Source organism: Dromiciops gliroides, chromosome 2 (genome assembly GCF_019393635.1).
Source record: "Dromiciops gliroides isolate mDroGli1 chromosome 2, mDroGli1.pri, whole genome shotgun sequence".
Classification (NCBI taxonomy): domain Eukaryota; kingdom Metazoa; phylum Chordata; class Mammalia; order Microbiotheria; family Microbiotheriidae; genus Dromiciops; species Dromiciops gliroides.
This window is the reverse complement of record NC_057862.1, coordinates 485,889,783-485,914,634: the sequence shown is the minus strand read 5'-3', so window position 1 is coordinate 485,914,634 and position 24,852 is coordinate 485,889,783. Positions and strand designations below refer to the sequence as shown.

Here is a 24,852-nt window from a genome sequence, read left to right as displayed (position 1 = left end):
CAATTAATTCTCCCCATTTTAAATTTGGCCCCTACAATCATTAATACCTAAAGAATCTATGATATTAATGTACCTCTGCCAATGTAAACTGCAGTCCCTCTATAACTGGGTAGTTGGTCTTCCAGAGTTGCTATGGCTTTTCATATTAGTTAGGACAGTCAATTAATTGATCAATAAATAAGTTTTAAGCATCAAATAGGTGTCAGGCATTATGCAAGGTGCTAGAGATACAAGTACAAAGAATGGAAATTTCCTACTCACAAGGAGCTTACGTTCTGATGGGAGAGACAAGTATACATATAAACAAATGAAACAAATATAAAGTTAATGAATAAACGTGTACAAAGTAGTTAAATGTAACAGTTTGGGAGAAAAGGCATTAGAATGGGGAGGGGGAGGAGGGAAAATCAAGAAGAGCTTCATGCTGAAGATGATGCTTGAGCTGCAACTTAAAGAGGGAACTTGATGAATCAAAGGTAAGGGAAGAATGCTATCCAGGATTGTACCATGGCCATTGTAAAGAGAGAAGCCAGGAGATGGAATATTAAGTATGAGAAAGAGAGAAGGTAAGTTTTACTGTTGCAGAGTGCAGGAATGTGAGTAATGCTTGATAAATCTGGAAAGATACATTAGAGCCAGGTTGTATAGGGCATTAAGAGCTAAACCCAAGAATTTGTAATTGATCCTAGAAGCAGTAGGAAGCCACTAGATTTGATTACATAGTGGAGTCACATGGTCAGATCTGCTCTTAGGGAAAATTTCTTTGGCAGGATAGGAGTGCTAAGAGACAAGTTAGGGAGATTAATTAAGAGGCTGTTGCTATAATCCAAGTAAAAGGTGAAAGGGGCCTGAATGAAAATGGTAGCAGTATGAACAAAGAAGAGACAGTAAGATACAAGACATGTTGTAAAGGTAAAAAACAGCAAGATTTGGCAACTGATTTGATATGTGGGATGAGGTAAGGCATTGAAGATAATTTTGTGGTTATGAAACTTGGGAGACTGGAAGGATGGTTGTTACTTTTGACAGAAATAGGGAAGTTTGGAAGAAAGCAGGATTTGGGGGGAAACCATTGAGTTCAGTCTTGGTATATTGAGTTTAAGATATATCCAGGTTAGCCAGTTTGAAACATCCAATTGGTGATGCACGACTAAAGCTCAGGGGACAGACCAGGGATGGATGTATCAATATAGGAGTTATCTCCCTATGTTAGTTCCCAAGGAAGCTGATAAGTTTCCCAATGCATAGACAAAAAAAAAAAAAAAGAGGGCCTAGGACAGAATCTTGGAGAATACCCAAAGTTTTATGTGGATGATGAACTAGAAAAACAAAAAACAGCCCATCATACAAGTAGAAGGACTGGGACAATAGTGTCATGAAAACCGAGAGAAGAGAAGGTATTCAGTAGGAGAAGGTGGTCAACAGGGTCAAATAGTAAATATGTCAACAAAAACTGAGAAAAAGACCAACATATTTCACAATTAGGAAACAGTTGGTAACTTTGTAGAGAGCAGTTTCAGTTAATCGATGAGGTGTACAGCCAGATTCCAAAGAGCAGAGAAATAAGTTAGAGGAAAAGAAATAGATTTTGTCATTCAGTCATTTTCAACTCTTCATGACTGCATTTAGGGTTTTCTTGGCAAAAATACTGGATCGGTTTGCCATTTCCTTCTCCAGCTCACTTTACAGATGAGGAAACAGGCAAACAGGGTTAAGTGACTTGCCCAGGGTCAAACAGCTGGTCAGTGTCTAAGGTAGGATTTGAACTCAGGTCCTCCTGACTCTAGGCCCACACTTTATCTACTGTGCCCCTGACTGCCCAAAGAAATATAAGCAAGCAGTAAGTATAAACATCTTTTTTGGAAGGAGTTTGGTTGAGAGTGGGAAGAGAAATATAGGATGTATTTTGAGGGAATAACTCGGTATAGTGAATATTTTTAAGGATAGGGGAGATAGGCATGTTTGAAAGCAATAGGGCCAGAACCAGAAGCCAGAGAGTGGTTGAAGATTCCAGAGAAAGAATAATTTAGGATGCAGTCTCCAAGAAAGGAAAGAAGGTAATGGAATCAAGTGTACAAGTAAAAGGAGTTACCTTTTATTCAGCTCTTCTACCCATTTTCCTGTTCTTCATCAGTAAGACTGTTGTTCCTTACTGCTTGTTGGCTTGGATGTACTGAGTTCTTCCTGTCTGCTTGGACTTCCTGTGGGCTTCTCTCCCTACCATCATCAACTGATCACTGGCCATAATATCTGTTCAGATGTATGATTTCCTCAGTGCAGTAAAACTCCTTGCCTGGAAACTCATTTCATCTGTGCAAATCAGCAACTTTCCTGTAACTTAAAGTCTGATAAACAGTTACCTCCAAGTACCTGGCCCATGATGGCATAGTTTATATGTGTCAAAGGCAGGCCTTAAACATGGATCTTCCTGATTCTCATGGTCAGTCCTTCTGTCCACTAAACCATGTTGCTTCACAGTTCAACTACAGCAACTAATTATAGTCATTAAAGCAGCACTGACTTCAATTTACTATAGCTAAACTACAGTTATAGCTAGTATAAGACTAAACTATATGCTATAAAACTAAAAACTACAACTAGCTTTGCTGTAACTACATTGCTTATATAACTTTATAAACAAGATGGGAGAAATATGGAAAGAGAGTAGTTCTGGAGAGAAAAAATGATCTGGGGGTCTCAGTAAGCTGCAATATGAGTCAACATTGTGATGTGGCAGCCAAAAAGTCTAATTCATCTTGGACTGCATCAATAAAGGAAGAGTATCCTAGAAGAAAAGTGATAGTCCCATTGTACTGTGCTCTCATCAAACTTCATCTAAAATATTGTCTTCACTTCTGGGCACCATGGTCTATAGAGGACACAGATAAGCCAAAGAATGTCCAGAAATGGCAACCAGGATATGAGTTCATGATATATAAGGGTCAGTTGAAGGAAATGTGTATGTTTACCTGGAGGAGAAATTTATGGGGTCATGACAGCTGCCTTCAAGTATTTGAAGGCCTGGCATACAAACTTGTTCTATTTGATACCAGAAGGAAGAGTCCATGAGTAATATGTTAAAGTTGGAAAAAGGAAAATTCAGGCTTCATGTCAGAAGAAAAAAAAACTTTCTCAATGATCCAATTTGTCCAAAAGTAGAATGGGCCACCTCGAAAGGTGACAGTTACCCCATCCTTGGAAGTGTTCAAGCTGAACTACTGTCATATATCATAGCAGAGATTATTTTCACATATGAGTTAGACTAGATGGCCACTGAAGTTCCTTCTGACTCACAAAATACATGATTTGACTGTCCATCTAAATTTCAGGAATTAATCATTAAAGGCTTTGACAATCCAGGGAATAAAAAGTTTTCCAATACACTTTTGGTAAGGAGGTTTCTGAAACCTCAGTGCCATTCTTAGTAGGCAGTTTTGCTTAACTGTTTTGAGGAAATTGTTTGTGGAAGTCAAGTTGGGGAAGGGTTTTGTAGAGCCTAAAATTCTAACTGTGATATCTAAAATATATAATGTGTGGTCACATTAAATTAGAAGCTTTAGCACCAGTCTTTGGGCATCAAGCATTTATTAAAGTATATTGGGGGTCAGCAAAGAGAGAGAGAGAGGAAAAACAGTCTTCCTCTAGCTATCTAAAAGAGAGAAAGTGTCCCTGCAGCCAATAGCCGGTTCCTCAACGAAAAAACCTAGATCCTTAGCCGCTTCTCCCAGAAGCCCGCTGTGAAACAGGAAGAAGGGCCATCCTCACACACAGCTCCAAGCTAATTGGCTGGTAGCACTGATTGACAACCCACAGGTGGGAGACACGACTTCCAGATGCCAATCCGACCTTCAAAACCCCAGAAAGGTCACCTCATGCTTTCTCCTCAGGGTGGAGCTTCCTTGCAATGTCTTTCTCAGCAGGGTGGTGGCACTCCAATTCTCACAGTTTTTAGTTTGTTGTTGTAAAGTATTTTTTTACCTTAAAATAAAATATTCAAAATTTATCAATAAAAAAAGTTTTGAAAACTTCACTGTCATGATGCATCTATTTCCTCACCCTAATTGATACTTTACAGATTTTCTCTTACTAAATGTTAAAAAATTTGTCACCATGCTTTGGGACAAACTTCTTCTCTAGGGAGATATTGAATATGTCCTTCAGGATCTTCTCAATATCTTCATCCTTCAGAATCTTAAACTCCACCAAATCTGTGTTTTCCTTGTAATTGAATCTTCTGTGAGTAAGAGTCCAGCCAACTAAACAGTGAACTCCATCTACTGTCTGCAGAGAACAGAAAGACTTGCTTGTAAACACAGACTCAGGAGAAGTCTGAAGGTGGATATTTACAGACTCAAATTCTTCTATTGTTCGTGGCTGGAGAGTAAAAGAGTAGATATGACGGAATTCATTGTTTTCCAAGAGATCAGAGTTATGAAATTCTGTGTTTGGAATGAATTGCTTCCGTCTTATTTGGTCCAAGTACCAGATTCCATTGTCTTCCTTCAAGCGGAAGATGCAAGGAGTCTGAGGTTGATCCTTTCCAGAAACCAGTTCCACTGGCTGCCATATTTGGTAAGAACGGCCAAATGCACCATCCACTATATAGGCTTTCTCACCTATTGTAACCTTTAGGAGCAGGTGAATCATAGTACTATACTGCCTCTTTAAGGTATTGTAAACATATCCCCCTAAAAGTGTAGTCTCATAGCCCATTGTGGTCAAGACCCAAAAGAGAAGGTGATTGACTTCTAGACACCATCCACCCCTCTTCCTCCTCACAATCTTGTCATACACAGCCTCTAAGCTCAGTTCTATGGGTATTCCACAGTGAATGTCCAAGTTCTCAAAGGGCACAGCTTGGACATGATGCTGCATCATTTCATTTAGAGTCTTCAAACCCAGCTTCTCACTGGAATGATTATAGCCAATCCTTGCAAAGTATTCTCTGATGTCCATGTTCCCTGTAACAAAGCAGTATAGCTTCACTGGATGATAGAATACTGGGGGAAATACACACACACACACACACACACACACACACACACACACACACACACACACACACACTACTGTGTGTATGAAACAAGACAGGATAGCACCAGGTGGTAGAGACTTTGATAGCCAGTCTAAGAAATATAAGCTTTACTCAGGAGACAATAGGTATCCACTGTTAGGCTTTAAGCAGAGGAGTGAGAGGATCAGATTTATGCATGGAAAATATTAGCTTGGCATCACTGTGAAAGATAGATTAAAGAGAGGGACACACCTATAGCTAGTGTATTAACCTAAATGGGTGGTAGTAGAAATCAATGTTAATATGGTAGTAATAGAGATAAGGGCATTCATAATCGACCTTCATGCCAAAACTTTCACTCTGTAATTATGTACAATCTATACTGAATATTTCTAATCTATACATAGTTGTTTACATGTTATCTCTTCCATTAGACTGCTCTCCTTAAGAGCAGGGACAGCATTTTTTTCTTGTTTTGGTTTCCTTTCTTTATGTCCCCAAGGGCTTAGGACATTGACTGGCACAGGAAAGGCGCTTATTAATAAATACCAGTTCACTTCATTTGACATGGTGGATGAAAGAGATATTGAAAAGGTAGAATTGCCAGGAGTTAGAAACTGACTAGACATGAGAGGTCAAAAAGAGAGAGAATAGTCAAACATAGGAGATGGGAAAGTGCTGCTGCCATTAACAAGAGGTGAAGCACAAAGGAAGAGGTGGCTTGGCTTTGGACATTTTGACTTTGAAGTATCATTGAGATCCAAATGTAGAGGTTCAGAAGACAGTTGGCAATGCTGGTCTAATGCCAGAGAGAGAGAGAGAGAGAGAGAGAGCGAGAGCGAGAGAGAGACAGACAGACAGACAGAGACAGAGACAGTGAGATAGAGAGAGAGAGAGAGAACAGGGCCAGAGGATGTAGATTTGGTAGATATTTACAAATTTGAGAAATGAGTAAAGGAGATTTTTTTTTTTAAAGAAGCAAATATAAAAGAAAGAGGAGACCCAAGAGGTCAGTCTCTAAAACAAGAGTTCTTAATTTATGGGTCCATGCAACCCCAAGAGGTCCATGGAAACATTTCAGAGGGGCCCTTGAACCTGGATAGGGAAAATATTTTGATAACTGCATTTCAATATAATTGGTTTCCTTTGTGACTATATGGATTTTATTTTATGCATTTAAAATATTACATAGAGAAGGGGTCCATAGGCTCCATCAGATTTCCAAAGGGAAAATCAAAATTCTAAATGTGTGGTCACCTTAAATTAGAAGCTTTAGCACCAGTCTTTGGGCATTAAGCATTTATTAAAGCATACTAGGTATTAGAAGAAAAAAAAAGTACACGTGGAGTTAAGAAAAGGCCTATCTAGCTTAGAGTTCCAACCTGGTCTAGTGCTTCCTCAAGTCCTTCAACCATGAACTGCCCTCAAACTGAGTGTGGAAGCTTTTTATAGGTCTGAAGCAGAGGCAGTCCTTACACACTGCTTCAAGTTGATTGGTTAGCATCATCCAAATACACTGGTTCACTGGACTTGAAGGTGGTCTCCAGTTGAGGTCAAAGTCCTTAGCTTCTAAGAACAATACTTTCTTAAGGGCTAGTCAGGTGAGGTTACAATCTAATTAAAGTCAATCACTCTCACTTAATTAAATCAGTTTAGATTAATCTGCAGGTGGGCTTTTGAGTATCTGCTAAATCCCATTATTATCTCAAAGGATCCATGACACAAAAAAAGTTAAGAACCCCAGCTCTAAGCAAAAGGATGAAAGAATATCCCATAGGATGTGGGGGGTATTTAACAGTGTCAAATACTGCAGAATTCAGGAAGGATGATGGCTGAAACAAAGGACACTGGGTTGGCAAACAGGTTGTTGGCAATCATTGGCAAAGGAGTCTCAACGGAATTGGAGGGGGGGGGGGCGAAGCTAGATTTCAAGGGGAGTAAGTTGGGGAAAAAGAGGCATTGGGCTTTAACAGTTATGGATATAGACGGCTTTTTCGAGAATTTTAATCACAAAAGGTAGAAAAAATTATCCAGCAAGGGAAAAAGACTCAATGTAAATCGCAACCCCCAAAGGCCGGCAATGAGTCAGCATTTTATTTTTGCCATAGCAACTCCTAAATAATAGTTATGAAAGCATGGAAGGACTTCAATCTGCTTTAGCAAAGGGCACACCCACAGTGATAAACTCAAATCCACTGTTAAATCCTGAAGTAATTACAATGCTTTTTATACAACTAAATCATTTTCTTTTTGTTATGGATAAGTTCTAATTGAGTGGAACATCCTATGATCATAGATTTGTTCAGTTGTTTTTCAGTCATATCCGACTCTTTGTGACCCCATTTGGGGTTTTCTTAGCCAAGATATTGGAGTGATTTGCCATTTCCTTCTCCAGTTATTTTACAGGTGAAGAAACTGAGGCAAAATATTAAGTGACTTGCCCAGGGTTACATAATTATTTAAGTGTCTGAGGCCAAATTTGAACTCAGGAAGATGAATCTTTCTGATTTCAGGACCAACACTCTATTCACTGTGCCACCAATCACAGACCTAGAACAAGCCTAGTGTTCCCTCATGTTACCAATAATTGAGTTCCAGTTTTTGCTCCAGGACACACTGTGGCAAGGTCAAGATTAAAACCCAGGTCCAGGTATGGTATTCAAACCAGGCACTAACCTAAATCCAGCACTCTCTACTCTTCCATACTGCATATTTGATAGATTTCAAAGGATCTGTGTCCTTAGATGGCCTGGCAGGGGGAAATTACATACTTATATTCACTAAATTATTATTTTTTTTTTGCAGGGCAATGAGGGTTAAGTGACTTGCCCAAGGTCACACAGCTAGTAAATGTCAAGTGTCTGAGGCTGGATTTGAACTCAGGTCCTCCTGAATCCAGGGCCAGTGCTTTATCCAGTGCACCACCTAGCTGCCCCCACATTCCCTAAATTCTAACTGAAATTTAGAAGTTTCTTCAATTATTAATATAGGCAACAAAACATGCTTCTAAAAAGGGGTCCATAAACTTCACCAGACTACCAAAAGGACCTGACAATAAAAGTTAAGAATGCCTGGACTAGGGGTAATATGGGTTAGACCATTTGAGAACACAATCCTAGTACTACCTATTCAAAGGTTCTTAATCTAGAGTCTATAAACATTTTTTAAAATATATTTTGATAACTATATTTCAATATAATTGGTTTATTTTGTGACCCTATGTGTTTTGTTTTATGTACTTAAAATATTACTCTTAATCTTCTTATACAAAATGACCAATACAGAAATGTTTTACATAATTGCAAATGTAAAACTTCTATCTGTATACTGACTTAGGGGGAGGGGAGGAGAGGGGAGGGAGGGATAGAATTTGGAATTCAAAACTTTAAAAGTTCTTCAGAAACTGGTGGGAGGGCCGGACAACAAAACATTTTTCTATGAAAGGGGATCATAGGCCTTACCAGACTGCTAAAGAAGTCCAAGTCATAAAAAAGGGTAAGAATTCCTGATCTATATGTTGGGTACCCTCTGAGTAGCAAACAAGTTGGGCAAGTTATAAGGTGGGTGCTAAATAGAGATAGCCTAATGCAGCCAGCCTTGTAAACTAAATAACTAAAGCTGGTATGGATGAAATTGCCCAAAGGATTCTTGGGTGACACGATCTTACCTGTATCCCAAGACTACAGTCAGGCTAATGGAGTAGCAAAATCCGTCCTGAGTGTTTCTCTACGAAAGGGAAAGAGAAAGTAACAGCAATGTTAGAGACAGGTCGGTGAAAAGAACACTCCTACCAGCAATGAGGAACTTCCCATGAGCAGGAGCTGGGGGATAGGGCAGCCTGCAGTTCCTAACCTAAAAGCAAATCTTCAGGAACTTACAGCCTTCCAGACATAGATTTAGACCCAGGAAACGTTGAGCCCCACACTCCTTCCCTGATCTCCCACCCAAGGCTTTCTTTCTCTTGGCTTTCATTGGCTATGGGGCTGTCCTATTTTTAGTTAGTTTCCTTCCACACCCTAAGGTTTCTGGGACATGTAGTTGGGCAGAGAATATGATCTCAGCCCTCCCCTTCCCCCAAGAAGTAACCAGTCTTGTGGAACAGGTGAGACTTACACACACAGAGCAATTGGGGATTACAAAATACCATAAAATCAAGAAACCAAATTTTGATGATGATCATGAAATCATTAATTTAAAGCCATCTTGCTAGGAGATGGCAGGGAAATAAAAAGAAAACTGCCCTACCCTCTACCCCCAACAGTAATATGACCCAAATTTTCTCTGAGATGCTCCCTTTTCCAAACGTGTGTTAAGGGCTAAAATTCTAGCTAAACTGTCTAAAATATCTAATGAGTGGTCGCCAATAAATTATAAGCTTTAGCAAGAGTTAGACTTTTAAGCATTTATTAAGGAGAATAAGAATTTGGTAAAGAGAGAGAGAAAGGCCTAGATTCCTATCTATTAAAGGGAGAGCACATTTCTAGCTCCCTTCTCCGCCAGCGTACTCAGGAAAAAGCCCCAGAGTCAGCGCCAGTCTCTTCCTTCCTCCTCCCACTAGTCCGCGTCATTTCCTCCCGCCAAAGAAAAGACTCCTGGTCTTGCCCTCAAAGACCTTCGCTTCATGGGCAGAACTCTTCTATAGTAAGTATCCAGCAGGTGGCGTTATTCCAATCGTTACAGTCCCCCCTGTTGTTCCTCAAGAAACAAAATGTTTCCTTGACGGAACAGTAAAAACAATATAATAACTATTGCTAACTAATAATATGTGAACAACAATATAGAAAAGGAAGAGAGGAAAGTTTTGTCCAGAGGGGCGATTTTTTTTTTTGTCCTCATGAACCGACGCTTTGACATTAGTCTTGCAAAGGGAGGGCCTCTGCAGAGAATACATGTAACAGATGGTGTATATTATAACAGAAAGAGAAAAAAAACAACAAAAACAACAAATCAAAACTGTTCATTTAAAGTCTCTGAAAGTCTTTTCTCAGATGTCCTCTAGGTGTAGTCGTGGAATGGAAGTCTTTTCAGGGGTTGATGTGTGGATGCTGGTAATCAGCCAGGAAAATTTCCTACAAAATTGAGCTTAACACAACTTTAAAATAGCTTTGTCAATAATCAAATCAAACAATGAAAGTTCTCAAAAACATGTCTAAGGGAATTCAGAATCTTAGTTGTTACACATGAAACATATAATAAAACAAAAATTGAACCATTCTTTAAAATTATAATATTACTATAGTCCCCCCCTTATGGAGGGTAATTGAGAAGACAATTGCTGCGATATTAATTATTAAAAATAATTTTTTATCTTTGTTTCATCACTTTTTGCATCATCTGCCTAATTATCCTCATGCCATTATGAGAAATTAAAAAATCTAATATAATTGGTAACAGGTGTCAAGGCCAAATTCAACACTGTATTTATCATGACACCTGAGATAATTTTGGGGGTTACCATAAAAGAACAGAGAAATGATGGGATGTGAGCATTCCCACACTTGAGCAGTATGTACTGTCCATGCAGTATGCCAGGCTTAAAATAGGTGGATGGAATATATGTCCATGCCACCGAACATATTGGAGGAAACTGAGTCAGACTTAATCAGATGCATGGGATTGAGATGTTCCATGGCATCAGGCATATAGGAGGGAGCATAGAAGCCAGGTGTAGAAGTGAGATGGGTGGGATGAATACTTCCAGCCATCTGTACAATATTGTGGGGAAAAATAAAATAAAATATTAAACCAAGAGAATCCAACCTCAACATTTGTCAAAAGCCGTTCCCTTGGCCATACCTTGACTTCATGCATGTCTCCCCTCATGTGACAGTTCAGTGTCTGCTCTTGCATGTATTCCTCTTGTGATTGGATGGCATCTTGGCCAACTGGCATCTGATAACTCAGAATAAAGGCAATTAATGTCTTAAATGATAAGTTCCCATAATCCAAGTCTCATATGGATTTAAAATTGAGGATAATAAATGATTGCAAAAAATGTGAATACATCTTGACTCAAAATATAATATATAATTATGCAACAATTTCAAATAATACCCCTTTTTTTTACTTAGTATACAATTACTTTTGTGAAAAATCAGAACATACTTAAATACAAGTTAAAGCACAACAGAAACTCAAAGAACTTTTTTTTTTTGAAAAAAGAAAACTTTTACAAATGTTCCCCTCTTTTTTTTTTTTTTTGGAATATGCTTATTAAAAATAATACTTCTAGAATCAATTTACACTTGCCATGGCAACCAACCAGGGAAATGCTTTGAAGAGTTTGATCAAATAATCAGTTGAGAAAAAATAACAAAAACAAACAACTCAGAACATGGGAGCACAATACTCCTAGAATTAACATTGTATTATGAAATCAAAACCATCTTGCAACTTTTTCAAAATTAGATAAATGAATAGAAGAAAATACACATGGAACAATAAAAGACAATGAAATTCAAACTAGGGAAATCTAAATGAATATGAACTTAATATTAATGAGTCTTATAAAATATAAACTTGATCACAACTATAAAAAGCTTTTACAAATATTCTCCTTGTTTTAAAAACTAAGTATAAGACACAATCTCAAAAGCCTGAAAATCTCTATGAAAATAAACCCATACCATTAATTTCAAAATGTATATATAATAGCATAGAAATCCTATGTAACCTCTGAACTGACATTAATACTCTGAGTGAATTCAGAACACTTTTGATTCCGATATCTAAAATCCCCAATACTCATATCAATACCTTGCTGTTTACTTCCTTGCTGCTTACTTCTACATTTCTGTAAAATATATACCCTTCCATGGCAAAAGAAGCAGAGTCTTGAACTATGTTGATGATTGTCATTCTTATTCGGCTTAAGTTTTTCTTCTTTAACCCCTCTATATTGTCTGTCAGTCTTTTCACCATACAAATGCTTTATAAGATTACTAATTAAAGACAAAAGCAGGTTAGCAAAATTATGAACAAATCGAGCATATCTGGAATTTAAAGGGTTTTCTAAGGTTGTCTCAGAAGCACAGCCAGGCCGGGGAAGGGCTGAGCCTGAAGCTGCAAATGCAGGTAGAAAAAGTTGAGCATGCGTACCAGATCTCTGGACTTCCCAGGCAGGGGAAGCTATGGGCTTGGCCATAGGAGGAGTAGAGGGTGGGGTCTGGAGAGGAGGGGAGGGACCAGAGCAATTTGAATCAGACTTGATTTTGAACTCAGGCCTGGATTCCTCTTCCCCCACTTTGCCTCCAGGTGCTAGGGGATTAAAAGCTTCTAGAGGGTGGGTCATTGCCTCCAGGCATGCAAAATTAGAGCAACAATTAGTGTTAGAACTGGGAAAAGCTGCAGGAATCTCTTCAGGTTTCTCTGAAAAAGCATGGTTGGGAGAGGGAGAGATATTTCCTTGTGTGAGTAAGTTGCTGGCTCTTTTAACAAAAATAAAAAGAAAAATAGAAAATCCACAAAAACAAAGTATTAACATGATCTTATCTCCCATTTGTCTGGTTAAACAGACTAAAATCAAAAATAGGATAATTAGGGAGTTTAAAAGGTCCATTCGAAAAAATTTAAAGGAAAACACAGCCAGTACACCAGTACTTAGCAGTTTAAAGGGTAGGGGAAATTTCTTACCCAACCGGAAGATCAGAAGTGAGGTTCAGCTTTCCTCTTCGTGGTCAGCCATCTGTTAAGGGCTAAAATTCTAGCTAAACTGTCTAAAATATCTAATGAGTGGTCGCCAATAAATTATAAGCTTTAGCAAGAGTTAGACTTTTAAGCATTTATTAAGGAGAATAAGAATTTGGTAAAGAGAGAGAGAAAGGCCTAGATTCCTATCTATTAAAGGGAGAGCACATTTCTAGCTCCCTTCTCCGCCAGCGTCCTCAGGAAAAAGCCCCAGAGTCAGCGCCAGTCTCTTCCTTCCTCCTCCCACTAGTCCGCGTCATTTCCTCCCGCCAAAGAAAAGACTCCTGGTCTTGCCCTCAAAGACCTTCGCTTCATGGGCAGAACTCTTCTATAGTAAGTATCCAGCAGGTGGCGTTATTCCAATCGTTACACGTGGCCTTCTTTTCTAGACAAATTTCAGATCCTGGAGAGTGGTAGATGTTAGCGAAGTATGGGAAAGACACTGGACAGGAAATGTGTTCCAGTAGCCAAGAGTGTAGTCCAGTATTTTTTGAGTTAACTACACCAGTAGTTAATGACACCCATGTTAGGGAGGGGCAGGGTTCATGGAAGGAAGAGTCTGTGCAGGGAAGGCAGTATTTGTTATTCAGTTGTATCCAACTCTGTGACCCCATTTGGGGTTTTCTTGGCAAAGATACTGGAGTGGTTTGCCATTTCCTTCTCCAGATCTTTTTACATATGAGAAAACTTAGGCAAACAAGGTAATGTGACTTGCCCAGAATCAGACAGCTATTAAGAGTCTAAAATCAGATTTGAACTCGGGAAAATGTCTTCCTGACTCTAGGTCTGGCGCTCTATCCTCTCTACCACCTAGCTGCTCCATAGACAGTATAGCCAACAACTAACCTGCTTCTGTGAGTGGGTTTAGGGTTCTGGAAGATACCATTGAGATGTAATCACCTATATTAATAAGAGGTTTGCTTCCTAATTCCATTTTGGGGCATTCCTTTGGTGGCTAGTTCCTTTGGGGGGACATTTTGTGGTCAGAGAGGCAAAGTATCTGGATCTCTGGATTTGGGGTCAAAAGAACCTAGATTTGAATCCAGGCCCTTGGGTTCCGCTACTTTCCCTTTGTAGGTCTCAAGTTTTCTCCTCTGGTTAAAAAAAAAAAAAAGGTTGAACTTGACCTGTAAGGTCCCTTCCAGTTCTAAATTCTAAGATCCATCCCTATGATACCTTGTGAGTAAGTATGTTTGTGTGTTTTCTGGGCACACCTCAAGGCATTAACAATAGTAAAATAAGAAGAATAGAAAGGTTGATGATAGCAATTCACGATTACGTCATTTCCACCAGAAGTTATAGAAGGTTATTTTGGGGGGCAGGGGGTACAATGTGGCTTAAGTGACTTGCCCAGGGTCACACAGCTAGTAAGTGTCAAGTGTCCAAGGTCACATTTGAACTCAGGTCCTCCTGAATCCAGGGCTGGTGCTTTATCCACTGAGCCACATAGCTGCCCCTCACTCCCAGGACTATTTTAAGAGACCTGAATTTACAGATATCCAAGGAAAAGTAGATACTCTATAATACAATCCTATTCACTGCAAAAATTTAGTACCCAGAAAATACCTAGCAAAATCCAACATGGTGGCAACCAGAGAGCGAACTGTTGTACTACAAATATAAAACTTCAAATATCCTTGAGGAGCCAACAAAAAACAGTACTGAAATAGCACCATCATCACAGACAGAACTATTTCCCACAATCACCTAGATAAAACATTCATCCATAAAAATTTAAGAATAACATTTTTTTATAATATTTTTCATAATACCAAAAATTCATCATCTCTAAAATACAATGAAATGAAATCCTTTCAAAATACAAAGACCTAGTGAAAGAAATAAAAACTATTATGGTAGCTGGGTAAGGCATGTGTTGGTTGTTTTTGTTGTTATTTTGTTATTTTTCCATCGTGTTTGACTTTTTGTGGCTCCATGTAGGGTTTTCTTGCCCAGGGTCACACAGCCAGTAAGTTTCTGAGGACAGATTTGAGCTCACTAAGATGAGTCTTCCTGACTCCAGGCCCAGGCACTCTGTCTCCTGTGCTACCTAGCTGCCCCCTAAGGTATATACCAATCAAAAATCAAAAGCATGTATTGCCTACTATGTGCAAGGCAACCAAAGACTCAATAAGCATTTAGTAAGCACTTACTATATAGCAGTCACTGCTAAGCACTGACAAAGTACAAAAATAAAAAGTCCTGTCTTCAAGGAGCTTATGTTCTCCTGGAAGAGATAATATGCCTGCCTGAGCATTTTCACTGGATGTCTCCCTCCTTATCTACCTCCTGGCATCCCTGGCTTCTTTCAAGACCCAGATAATATCCTACTTTCTAAGGAAGCCTTCCCAGCTCTTCCTTCATTCTGGTACTTGCTTTGTGTTGATTATTTCCAATTTATCCTATCCAAAGCTTGTTTATACATAGTTGTTTGCATGTTGTCTTCTCCATTAGACTGAGCTTTTGGAGAACAATGACTGGTTTTTTGCCTTTCTTTGTATCCCTAGCATGTAGTATGGTGCCTGGCATATAGTAGGCACTTCATAAATGCTTACTGACTGCCTGACAATTAATGAACAGATTGGGATCACACCTGAGAGATAAAACTAGAACAGATTCGAGACTAGAGATAATCTAACCCAATTTCTTCATTTTTTTTAAGAGAAAGAAACAGGATGAAAGAGAAATGGACTTAATCAAAATAACACTGAGAATATGTAGCAGGGCTTTCTCCTGATTTTCCCTGTTGTGGAACAGGTACTATTAAGTTTAAAGACTTCTATTACCACTTCCTCAATCAACTCTTACTCCCCAACTTCCAGCTGTGACTTCACCACCTAATCATGGCACCCTTGTTGCCAATTTCAACTGTCTTCCTACTTCAAGTTGGCCTGATCTTTTCTTGTTATGTCCACTTTGACACCTCCCTCCACCCCCCCCCCCCAATTCCATGGCCTGACTTCTTGATACCAAATTCAACTCTACTGAAATGGCATCCTATATCACTTATCTATGCTAAATACTCACTAGAAATCTAGTCATATCCTAACTGGTACCATATGTATAACCTGAGCCTCAAAGCCCCATGCCTGCATGAGGAGCAGGGTAGAATTGGTAAAAGTGAGAAAGAGAGAAATCTTGCTTTCTTCTGGCCTCCAATTCAAAGAGAGAAGATCCACAATGCCACCCTTTCTCCAGGTTGCTGAAGGAAGAGAAAGACTATGGGAAGAAGCTAAGATGACATGAACCAGCAATCTCTATCATGTCATTATCCACATCTTGCTATACTGAGACTTTAGGGAATATTCCCTTCAGGTGAGCTCTCATTGAGCTGAGATATCTCATTCCCAATAGGAGAGCTCCTTCAGTTTGTACTGTCTGATATGTGTGTGTGTGTGTTTATATATATACATATACACATGCATATACATACATACATATATTCTCCTATGTGCCTTCCTTGATTTCTGTTTTGATATCTACTTAGATAAATCGTTTATTTGCTATTTGCTATATGTGTTCATAATGGAACTATTTGGTACAAAGAAAGTCAAGCCTTGGATATTAACCTTGGAGCCTCTCTACACCAATGAATAGCAATCAGCAGTGCAGCTTGAAATCTTATAATTATTTTCCCTAGACTAACAACATTTAAGGGTACAGGTAGATATAATTCTTTTTTTTAATAAAAATATTTTATTATTTTCCAGTTATATGTAGAGATAGTTTTCAACATTTGTTTTTATAAGATTTCAAATTTCAAATTTTTCTCCCTCCCTCCCCTCTCCCCTAGATAGCAGGTAATCTGATATAGGAGATAGATAGATAGATAGATAGATAGATAGATAGATAGATAGATAGATAGATAGATAGATAGATATAATAACATTAAACATATTTTTGCATTAGTCATGTTATAAGAGAAGAATCAGAGCAAAAAGGAAAAACCTCAAAGAAGAAAAACAACAGCACCAAAAACAAAAGAAATAGTATGGTTCAATCAGCATCCATATTCCACAGTTCTTTTTTTTTCTTGTATTTGGAGAGCCTTTTCCATCATGAGTCCTTTGGGACTTTCTTGTACCATTGTATTGGTAAGAAGAATCTAGTTTATCACAGTTGATCAGCACATAATGTTGATGATACTGTGTATAATGTTCTTCTGGTTCTGCTCATCTCATTCATCATCAATTCATGCAAGTCCTTCCAGGTGTCTTTGAACTCCTCCTGCTCATCATTTCTTACAGGACAATAGAATTCCATCACATTCATATACCACAACTTGTTCAGCCATTCCCCAATTGATGGGCAACCCCTCAATTTCTAATTCCTTGCCACCACAAAAAGAGCAGCTATAAATATTTTGTACATGTGGGTCCTTTTCCCTATTCTATGATCTCTTTGGGGAAAAGACCCAAAAGTGGTATTGCTGGGCCAAAGGGTATGCACAGCTTTATAGCCCTTTGGGCATAATTCCAAATTGATCTCCAGAATGGTTGGATCAGTTCACAGCTCCACCAACAATGCATTAGTGTTCCAGGTAGATATAATTCTAACATAGTTAGCCCTCTCTCTAAGGGGAGCAGAGTGGCCAGCCTCTGGCCCAAACCTCTTGCTTCCTGTCCTGACAGGAATTAAAGTTTCCAGTGGAGAAATCTAGGGAAATCTATTCTTGCCCCTCTACAAGCCACTTGGAGACAACCATGTTATTTGTGGGTATTTTGTCACAGATTAAACTGTAACCTCCTGAAAGGCAAGATTGGTGTCTAACAATTCTTGTGTTCTTCACAGAACCTGCTGTAGGACTATGTATACAGTGGATGATCAGCAAATAAATATTGAATGAATGAAACAATCAATGAGTTTATATTATGGATGGATTCTTCATTTTGCCAAAGGAGTCCTTCACGCAGCCTGGGGAAATTTTAATTGGATTTAGTATACATTTGCCTAAGGTAAGATTCACCTGCCTTGTAATAGTGGTATCAAATTAAAAGTGTGATAATACCTCCAAAAACCAGTGCTCTGAGAGTGAACTTCTATCACAATTATGCAAACCTCTGCCCCACTGATGATGGAGAGATATCCCTATGGAATGGGCTTTTACGACATTACTTTCAGAAATATTTCTTTCTTTGTCCTGCTTATCTTGATAAAGGCAAAACTTAGATATTTTTTTCTGAAGTCTTTGGAGTGTTCCCACCCCATGTGCAAGGATAATTGTACCTCTCATAATAAAGATTATTGTGCTTCCTATAATAAAGTTTACCACATGCTGGTATAGTTATCTACTTTGTTGCTCAAATTGCTACTCTATAGGTGTTTCCTTAAATGAAATTTTTTTAAATTGTAATATTTTGGAATAAGTTTCTTCAATGAGACATTGAATTTATCCTTCAGGGCTTTTCTCTATATTTTCATCCTTTACAATCTTAAATTCCACTAAGCTGTGTTTTGGTTGTATAAACCTTATGTCTGGGGCTTGATCCTAACATGAAAGACCCAAGTCATTTTGGTGTGCCTATACATTTTCTGGCACTAAGAAGGAAAGCATATAGAAAGCTGGTTCATTTGCACCCCCTAGATGGCACTTGTAAATGTTAATGTATGGCACAACCCTAAGGGTGGCCATCTGCTCTCCTGACAAACATGCAGGCTCTCAAGGCATCAAACATATAAGTGAGTTTATTTTCACAAGAAATAATATAAAAAGGGCCCACATATAAGCCGATCAAAAGATACCTATTTTCCATTCTAGGGACATACTTCCTCCCTACCCAAGCCCAGTGGAGAACTGCACTACCCCTGTAAATCACAGTACTTGTCCTGGCTAACATCTGCTCCCCAAAAGATGGTGCTAGCTCTTCAGCAGCTGAACCAAGGAAGAAGCTAATAGTGTGGCAGCCTCTCACGCTCAGGGCCAGAATATTGCTAGGCTATTTTCCTTTGTGTTCTATAACGCCAAATCTCATACCCTCCACCTTAAAAACAAAAGGCTTCTTAAGGTGCTAAGCACTTGCCTGTTCAAAAGGAGTGTCCCCTCTTTCCTACCTCTGGATCAAAGTTCTTCTGCCTTGTTTAGCATCTCTTCCTAAGACTTGAAGATCTCCTCTATGCCTTCTTTTTGTTTTTTTATTCATCATTTTCCCCTGGGGCCACTGAACTGGGCCATTCATTATCATGACCGCCACTCTCATCATAGCTAAGATTTATATAGTGCCTACTATGTGCCAGGAACTATACTGCACTTTACAAATATTAACCATTTGATTCTCACACTAATCCTGGGAAGTATTATTATTCACCCTCTTTATAGATAATAAAAATAATCAATATACATTTATTAATTGCCTACTATATTCCAGAAACTGTGCTAAGCATTCAGGATTTTTCTAAAAAGGCAAAAGTCAGTTCCTGCCCTTGAGAAGCTTACAGTCTAAGAGAGGGAGACAACATACAAACAAGTATATACAAAGTAAACTATTTAAAGAATAAACAGTAAATAGTTAAAGGAGGTAAAACAGTGGAATTAAGAGAGATCAGGGAATACTTCCTGTAGAAGGTGGGATTTTAGTTGGGACATAAAGGAAGCCAGGGAGGTCAGTAGTCGGAGTGAAGAAGAAAGAGTGTTCCAGGCATAGGGGGCAACCAGAGAACATGCTCAGAGCTGATAGATGCAGTGTCTTGTTTGTGGAACAGCCTGGAGATGAGTGTCATTGAATCAAAGAGTTTATGTCAGGGAGTAAAGTCTAAGAAAACTGGAAAGGTAGGAAGGGGCTAGTTTATAAAGGGCTTTGAATGTCAAAAGTTCATTTTGTATTTGCCCCTGGTGGCAATAGGAAGCCACTGGAGCCTATATTAAGTAAGAGGGTAACATATTTGGATTCGAGTTTTAGGGAGATCATTTTAGTGTCTGAATGGAGGATAGTTTGGAGGGAGGAGAGACTTGGGGCAGGAAGACCCACCAGCGGGCTATTGCAATAATCAAGGTGTGAGGTGATGAGGGCCTGCACTAGAGTGGGGCATATTTGAGAGATGTTGCAAAGGTGAAATCCACAGGTCTTGACATTAGCTTAGATGTTGAGGAAGGAGGATGAGGTATAGTGAGGAATCCAGGGACTCAGAGGATGGTATAGTCCTCTACAGCAGGGCTTCTTAAACTTTTTCCACTCCCGACCCTTTTTTTCCAGAGAAATTTTTACATGACCCCATGTATATAGGTACATAAAATAGGTATACATGACCTTTTACTGTTGCCAAATTTTTCACAACTTCCACATTGACTCCATGTGGGGTTGCAACCCACAGTTTAAGAAGCTTTGCTCCAGAGTAAGAGGGCAGGTAGGAGTGGGGGTAGGTTTAAAGGGAAAGACACTGTGCTCTCTTTTATGTGTATTGAGTTTAAGATATCTATCAAGGTATCTGAAAAAACATTTGGATAGAGGAGATCAGGTGAGAGACTGGGGCAGCAAAGACAGATTTAGGAATTATCAGCATAGAGATGATAATTAAATCCAAGGGAGATGATAAGATTTATAAATGAAGTAGTATAGAGGGAAAATTTAAAATGGGCCCAGGACAGAACCCTGAGGGATACCTACAGTTAGAGGGTGTGATCTGAAGGAAGATTCAGCAAAAGAGACCTAGAAGGAGTGGTCAGATAAGTAAGAGGAAAACAAGGAGAGAGTGGTGTCAGGAACACCCAGATAGAAGAGAGTATCCAGGAGGAGAGAGTAATCAATAGTATCAGAGACTGCAGAGAGGTGAGGGAGAGTGAAGACTGAGAAAAAGACATTGATCTGGCAACTAAGAGATCATTAGTAACTTTGGAGAGAGCAGTTTCTGAGGAATGATCAGCTCAGAAGCCAAAATGTAATAGGTTAAAAAGAGAGTGAGAGGAGAGAAAGTAGAGGCACCTATTGTAGATGGCTAGCAGGTTTGGAAGGATCAAATAAGGTTTTTTTTCAGGATGTGGGAGACGGGCATATTTGTAGATGGAAGGAAATGAGACAGTAAAGAGGGAGAGACTGAAAAAAAGTGAGAGAATGGGGGTGAAAGAGGGGGCAATCTGTTGGAGAAGATGAAATGGAATTGATGAGAAAACTGAGGCATACAGAGGTTAAGTAACTTGCCTAGGGTCATACAACTAGTAAATATCTGAGGTCACATTTGAACTCAGGTCTTTCTGACTCTGGGCTCAGAACTCTACCCACTGTGCCACCTAGCTTCAAATTATAGCTTCAAGAAAATGCTAGAAAACAATAGTTGAAGAAAGAAGACCTAGTGGCTTCTCACAATACAAGCACTGGTGACACAAGAAGGGAGAGAGGGAATGAAACAACTCTTACTACCCTTGTAATTGAGTCCTCTAAGTGAGGATATAGCCAACTAAACAGAGAACCCTATCAACTATCTGCAAGGACACTCATGAGAAATCTGAATGTTAGTATTTGAACCCAGGTCTCTCAACTCCAGTGAAAGTACTCTTTCCATACTTCATTTCAGGAGGTAGAGATCGGGGGATAGATGCTAGGCTTATACACAGTGCAGGACAGTCAAACAGGAAATGCCTTCCATTTTTCATGGCTAGAGGCAGAAAAAGTAGCTATGTCAGAAATCAATCTTTTACTCTGCCAAAGTGATATTGCTTAAGCATATTCACTCCCCTACTCAATAAACTCTAGTTGCTCCTTATTTTCCCTGAAATCAAAGGCAGATTCCTCTGTTTAACATTTAAAGACCTTCACCAGCCAACCAGACCCCGATCTGCTCTTCTAGCCTACTAACATAATATTTCCCCTTCACTCACTCTTCTCTAGCAAAACCAGCCCTTTTTTTTTTTTTTTTTTTTTGCTGTTTCTCAAGTATTAAATTCCATCTCCTGATTCCATGCATTTACAAAGGCAGGGAGTCTCTCTTGCCTGGAATATGCTCCATCCTCATTTCCACCTTAGAATCCCTTTCAGGTCAGTCATTTCAGTCATGTTGGACTCTTTGTAACCCCATTTGGGGTTTCCTTGGCAAATACTGGAGTGGCTTGCCATTTCCTTCTCCAGCACATTTTACAGATGAGGAACTGAGTCAAAAAGGGTTAAGTGCCTTGCACAGGGATACACAGCTAGTAAGTGTCTGAGGCCAGATTCAAACTCAAGAAGATGAGTCTTCCTGAAGACATGCTTGGTATTCTATCCATTGTGCCACCTGTCTTAGAATCCCTCATTTCCTTCAAAGTTTAGCTTAAAAAATCTACCTCCTCTTTCTCCCAATAGTTCTCCCTTCCTGTTCCCCCTCCTCTCTGACCCCTACTATCTTATCTTTATTTTGTACACATGCAATTATATATATGTGTGTGTATATATACATATATGTGTATATATGGGGGTGTGTATATATGTGTATGTGTGTATGTATGTGTATATATATGTATGTATATACACACACACACACACACACATAATCTCCTCCACACCTGTTTGAGCCACATACAATGTAGGTAAGCCTGCAAATTGTGAGAAAATAATGGGTTTTGGGGGCCCCCCACTTGAGGGAGCCTTGCCTGATCTGTTTCAGAGCCAGCTCAGAGTCAGTAAAGTTGGACTTTGGACACTTAATAGAGACAATAGAGATTAAAACCACACCTACCTGAAAGCCTTTCCTCTGAGAGGGTCTGTACTGTACTGCTCATTTTAATATGGACCACCCTTAAGTCCAGTAAACCAATTCATTTGAATGATGCTAGCCAATTAGCTTTGAGCAGTGTGTAAGGGCCACCTCTCCTCCAGACCCCAGGGAGTTTACACTCTCTCACTTGCTCTCTTGGTCTGGGACATGGAGGAGGCAGACACTCGGCCCTCACTTTCTCGCTCTCTTGCTCTCTCCTTTTTATCTAGGTATGTAGGGCTTCTGAATTCTAATTCTAAGCAATGTGCTCTTTACTAATATTTAATATGTTTTAATAAATGCCTAATGAGGGGCAGCAAGGTGGTGCAGTGGATAGAGCACCAGCCCTGGATTCAAGAGGACCTGAGTTCAAATCCAGCCTCAGACACTTAACACTTACTAGCTGTGTGACCCTGGGCAAGTCACTTAACCCCAATTGCCCCGCAAAAAAACAAAACAAAACAAAACAAAATAAATGCTTAATGCCAAAGACTGGTGCTATAGCCTCTATTTTATAAGTAGCAATATATTAGAAACCCCAGGTACATTCCCTAAAACTTGGGGCAGAGAGAGGCACCCCATATAATTTCAAATGACACAAAACCAATGCAATACATATGCAATGTTATTTTACCTTCAGGATTTATGCTCTCCTCTTGTTATTATTTTCATTACCTCATTTTTTTTTTGCATGATTTGTCTGTTGTTGCTGTTGTGTGTCCTACCTTCCAATGAGCACTTGTTGGGGAATCTCACCATCTTTCCCTGGATACCTTTATTTCTGTGCCTAAAGACTGGACACTGGAATATCTGAAGAGGAACTGGCCTTGTTGTTTGGAGAGGAACTAGAGGTTGCTTTCTCATTAGAAGCATGGATCCTTTGATCTTAACAGCTGCCCTGGGCCCACACAGCTGACACAAATAGTTTGGTCAAGTAACAAATGACAAGAGGATACAGGTGTGATCACACACACAGACACACCCATCTATAAGTAATAAATTAGGCAAATAGTGAAGTATTCCCTCAAGGGTTTCTTCACCTGGGATTTATTTGTTTGTTTGTTTTTACTATTTTGATCATTATATTTCAATATAACATGTTTCCATTGTAATTCCATGTATTTCATTTTATGAATTTAAAAACATTATTCTGACAATTCCATAGGATTCACTAGATTGCCAAAGGGGTCCACAATGCCCTCACATACACACGCACACACCCCAACAACAACAACGAGGACGATGACAAAAAGAGGTTAAAAACCTTTGCTGAGTTCTTACAATTAAAGCCTGGTTTGTTGGTTTTTTCTTTTCTTTTTATAGTGTTGCTTCATTGTGTCTAAATTCATACAAGAACTGGAACTGTACTAATAAAGTTCTACCAAGGAGAGACACTTTAAGACTGGCTTTAATGAAAGGATTAGAATTACTGATAATTAGATCACCCACTGTTTGTTTGAAAGTTCTTGAAAACAATACGGTCCCTTAAATAGAGTAAGAATTCCCTCTGCCACCCTGCTTATATTGTTACTTTTCCTAGGACATCTTTTTTCCTTCTAAAATTGAGTGAACTTCCTGACTCTGACAAGCCTACCCAGAACCCCCAAAAGTTATTTAGAAAAGAGGGTATTTAGAGATTAGTGACTGAACTCTCTCCCTCTTCCTAAGACTTGCTAATCAATCTGAATCAATCTGAGAAAGGAAAGGATGGGATGTGGAAGGTGCATGGATATAGCTAGGAAATAGGATACCCTCCCCTCAACCAATGACTTAGTGCCCAAAGAACCATAGATTTGGCCCGTGGACACAGAAAATAATTCGGTAAAGCAAGAGAGGAGCCACTACGGACAATTTATATTTAATTTTGGGTTGGGAAGATGTTTACTTATCTAGGGAATTGTCCTTTGGCCCTAGCAAGAACATATCATCAAGTTCTCTAGGAATAGCAAGTGGCTGATTCAGAGAAATGTGGGCAGTTACTATAGCACAGCATGGGAGCTTGCCTTTGATGGCCTATGCCCCTTGAAGATGGAAAGCCCTGAGCATACAGTGCTCAAATGTTTGTGAACACTAGACAGCTCATTTCTTGGTGGTGAGAACATAGAGAACATCAATGTGAAGTCCTGAATTACTTCCCAAGCAAAGGGAAAAAAAGTCTCCATTTTAGTGAAAAGTTTGGAGTTTCTTCTATAGAGAGCCATTAAAGGAACAATGGCTGTAGAATGTGACCCATACAAAGATGACCTAAAATACAGTGAGATTCTACATGATGACCTGCTATTGTTGTTCCCTTTTGGTGAATATATGAAGGCTTTATTACATTCTTGCAAGAATGAGCACACACTATAGAAGAGTGCTGCACTTTGCCACAGAAAACTTCCCCCTTTATCCCTAAATCTAATGTAAAGTCCCCCGTTTGGTTGAGGACTAAGAGGCAAACAATCTTCCTGAAATGCCTCTACTTATTTCCCCTTAACATGGCCCCCCTCCTG

At 39.2% G+C, this 24,852-nt stretch overlaps 1 protein-coding gene across 4 annotated transcripts in view; it reads right to left on the bottom strand.

Moving 5' to 3' along the window:
- Positions 1–3,912: 3,912 nt before the first annotated feature.
- Positions 3,913–24,852, bottom strand: part of LOC122743196 (arylamine N-acetyltransferase 1-like) — a 70,305-nt gene continuing 49,365 nt past the window's right edge. Inside the window, exons 1-3 of one of the 4 annotated variants that reach the window (XM_043987966.1) lie at positions 8,893–9,021; positions 8,682–8,740; positions 3,913–4,961 (exon numbers count right to left, since the gene is read on the bottom strand). In XM_043987966.1, coding sequence (XP_043843901.1) covers positions 4,087–4,956 — 870 coding nt within the window. In that variant the 5' untranslated portion in view covers positions 4,957–4,961; positions 8,682–8,740; positions 8,893–9,021 and the 3' untranslated portion in view covers positions 3,913–4,086. Of the gene's footprint in view, positions 4,962–8,681; positions 8,741–8,805; positions 9,022–24,852 lie in introns of those variants that run through there. The other 3 variants (XM_043987967.1, XM_043987968.1, XM_043987969.1) reach the window with 3 other exon arrangements.